Source organism: Rhinichthys klamathensis, unplaced genomic scaffold (assembly GCF_029890125.1).
Source record: "Rhinichthys klamathensis goyatoka isolate OS25496 unplaced genomic scaffold, OSU_Roscu_1.1 h1tg000423l_1, whole genome shotgun sequence".
Lineage (NCBI taxonomy): Eukaryota > Metazoa > Chordata > Actinopteri > Cypriniformes > Leuciscidae > Rhinichthys > Rhinichthys klamathensis.
The window spans coordinates 346,134-349,365 of record NW_026606921.1 but is presented as its reverse complement, the minus strand read 5'-3'; the positions used below and the strand labels follow the sequence as shown (position 1 = coordinate 349,365).

At 38.5% G+C, this 3,232-nt stretch overlaps 1 protein-coding gene across 1 annotated transcript; it reads left to right on the top strand.

Moving 5' to 3' along the window:
* The first annotated feature begins 560 nt into the window (after positions 1-560).
* Positions 561-1,622, top strand: LOC130070984 (erythroblast NAD(P)(+)--arginine ADP-ribosyltransferase-like). The gene is made up of 2 exons (XM_056235587.1): positions 561-608; positions 681-1,622. The coding sequence occupies exons 1-2, from the start codon at positions 561-563 to the stop codon at positions 1,479-1,481; spliced, it is 849 nt and encodes a 282-aa protein (XP_056091562.1). The 3' UTR covers positions 1,482-1,622.
* The last annotated feature ends 1,610 nt before the right edge of the window (positions 1,623-3,232 follow it).

Genomic DNA, 3,232 nt, shown 5'->3' with positions numbered 1-3,232 from the left:
TTTGTAGATAGAACCTTTTTGTTTTTTCAATAAAAAGTCCCACAATGGACACAATTTAAAAAAACACATCACATAATGTAAATAAGTTGTCACAGAATAAGAATATGTGAATAACTCAATTTTGACAAAAATGTCAGATAGAACCTTATAATTCCAAGGGGACGAATGGCTAAAAAATTTGCAGCTCGGGTTGAGTTAGGCAGGTCATTCCACCAGCTTGGAACAGTCAAGTTAAAGGTCCATGCTAGTGATATTGTGCCTTTTTGGGATGGCACCACAAGGTTCACTTGCAGAACGCAAGCCTCTGGATGGCAAGAAGGTATTTTAAAAGATTTAAAGGGGTTAAATGTATTATTCTTGTTTTATAAATTCACTAGCAGAACAGTCCAAGAACACCTGGGTAAAACTTTATTGTGTAACATTTTTAGTGTGTAAATCTGTACATATTCCTCTTGGAATGATTTAGTAAAAAAAAAGAAAAAAAAAAAGTTTTAATTGTCTTTCATCATCTGTTCTTCACTAGATCTACCTGATCATCTGAGGGATTTGCCTGAATCAAGATGCTGCTGATCATTGAAGCTCTTATCATTTTTGCTGCTCTAGGACAGGTAAGCTTGTGTTCTAGTATGAATATTACAGACATGAATATGATGTGATCATTATGATTTCTGTTGCTGCAGGATCACAGCGCTGCTGCTGCTGCTGAAGGACAGATATATCAAATGGATATGGCACTGGATTCAGTTGATGATCAATATATGGCCTGTGGAAAGAAAATGGCATATCTGGTGAGGAATAAATATCTAAAGAAGGAAATCAATAACTCAACTGAATTTAAAAAGGCGTGGCAAGAAGGTGAAGAGAATGCCAGAGCGCCAGAAGATAAATTGACAAAGAATCATTCTATTGCCTTGTATGTGTACACTAACCTTAATTCTAGCATATATAGCAATTTTGATATGGCTGTTTATAATGGTAAACAAAACTACAGAAACCAGACATTCAAATGGTATTCACTTCAATTTTTGTTAACAGATGCAATAAAGATATTGACTAAAAAACAAAAGAAATGCAAGTCAACATATCGTGGTACAAAAGCTGAATTTTATAAGAATGTCACAGGCACAGAGGTTCGTTTCGGTTCATTTGCTTCATCCTCTCTTGATCGTAAAGTAGCACAGGGTTTTGGAACTAAATCTTGTTTTGAAATCAAAACTTGCAAAGGTGTTAATGTGATCAAATATTCTAAGTATCCTGAACAGAAAGAGGTGCTGATTCCTCCAAATGAGAAGTTTAAAGTCACTGCTGTCAAGACAAGAAAAGACCAGAAAAATCTCTGGTGTGAGACAGTGTACAAGTTGGAAAGCTCTGGAGAAAGAAGTGAACTGAATTGTTCAGTGGCTTTCGAGAAATCAGCGGTGTCTAAATGCAGATGCTCAAAGGCAAAGGGCAGTTGCACAATGTATATGATATCACGGTGAAGCTTCTTTGAAACTACAATCTGTATTGTATAAATAAATATATAAAAGTACTATATACATAAAGGTGACAATAATGTATCCAACCATTCAGTGTGAGGGCTTTTTCTAGGGCGGAACGAAAATGAAAGGATAACAATTGAGCGAACTGATGGAGAAATTCACATTGGGCAGAAAATTGGGCAGAACGGCACTGCCACCCATTCCCTGTTATTTGATCCCATGATCTTGGCATTACTAAAGCCTTTCTGTACAGCTTGAACTAAAGTAATACTTCAAAATGCTGAGTGCTTTGAATTTACATCCTTACATTGTTTACTTCAAACAAAATGCTGAGTGCTTTGAATTTACATCCTTACATTGTTTACTTCACTTCCACACTTAATTACCCAATTTTTTTTTATTCTTCGAAATTAATTTGATCATACAATTGTGACGTAAATGATTTAAAGATCTGTATTGATTTACTTGTTTTTTTTTTCTATTACTGTAATCTTATGTTGTGTGCTGTATTGTCTTCACAAGTTAGATATAAGCGAATGACAATGTTGTGTAGCAGTTTCCATTGCTTTTGCTTTGCTTGAATAACAGATGTTGAATTTGTGCTAGTCAGATGAAGATTATTCAATAAACACAATAAATGCTCATTTTTATTATAACTTGGTCTCCTGAATCATGCTCTGTCTGCATCATGGCCATCATGGCCAGTTAGTTGGAAAGTTGTCTTGAATCTGTTATTCAAGACAACTTTCGTGAATCCTAAATGATTCTTTTTATCCTAGGCAAAAATCTCAAGTCTTTGATCACTTTTGACATGTTCGCCGAAAGCCGATTAATGACCATTGTGATCAAATTTTACCAAGACGAAATTCTGGCAGTGTCAGAAGTTTTGAGACACAGTCCTGCAGTGTGACTTCTTCGACAAACATCAAATCAAAAACCAATAGGAGCACAGAACCTGAAGACGAAACTTTAATGAGACAACAACAAACCACCACTTTTTACCAGGTTTCTTTTTTAAGAAAAGCCGTGATCAAAATGAATGCTAAATTGTTTTTCTTTGCTAGCCACTATTTCTCTCCTGCATGCAAATTCAGCTCACAGTCACCAGACATGTCATAAATGAATGATTTAAAACTCTTGGCAAGTCTCTTCTTGTGCATCTTTTAACACCTCTTGACTGCCGGCCTGACATTGATTTCCATTACACGAGAGTAGATGTTAAAACTTCATGCTGATTTGTACTCGGCTTTCGCCAAGATAAGCAAAACTAAGACGTAGCTTTACAGTAAACTATGCTTCTCCATCCATTTACGCTTCTTTCCATAAGGTAGTGTGACTCCCCTTCTGTCCGGCGTTAACGGCAGCAGTGTACTTGGCGCGTTAGCGCACGCGACGGCTGCAACTACAGGACCAGCACGACAACCGTCTGGATTGAACAGAGTAGGGGACATCTCTAGGGTCTTCAAGTGGGCACCTTCCGTCCTCAGTGTTTCGTCGACTAGCCCACGACACCTCAAGAGGGCTCGACAGTGACTCTGGCGTCCCAGAGTCACCCCCCTCCGTCCCCCACTCAACTCAGCCCAGCTTACTGACCTCTACATCCCTCCTGCTGCTGAGACCTAACCACAATATCACAATCTCCGCGACCCAACCATACGCGCCAACCCGTTGACTAAGGCTGTCGAGCCCCACTGGTGCGTTAATATGCAGTTTCAGTGGACAACGGTTCCGTATGGCATACCACCTACCGC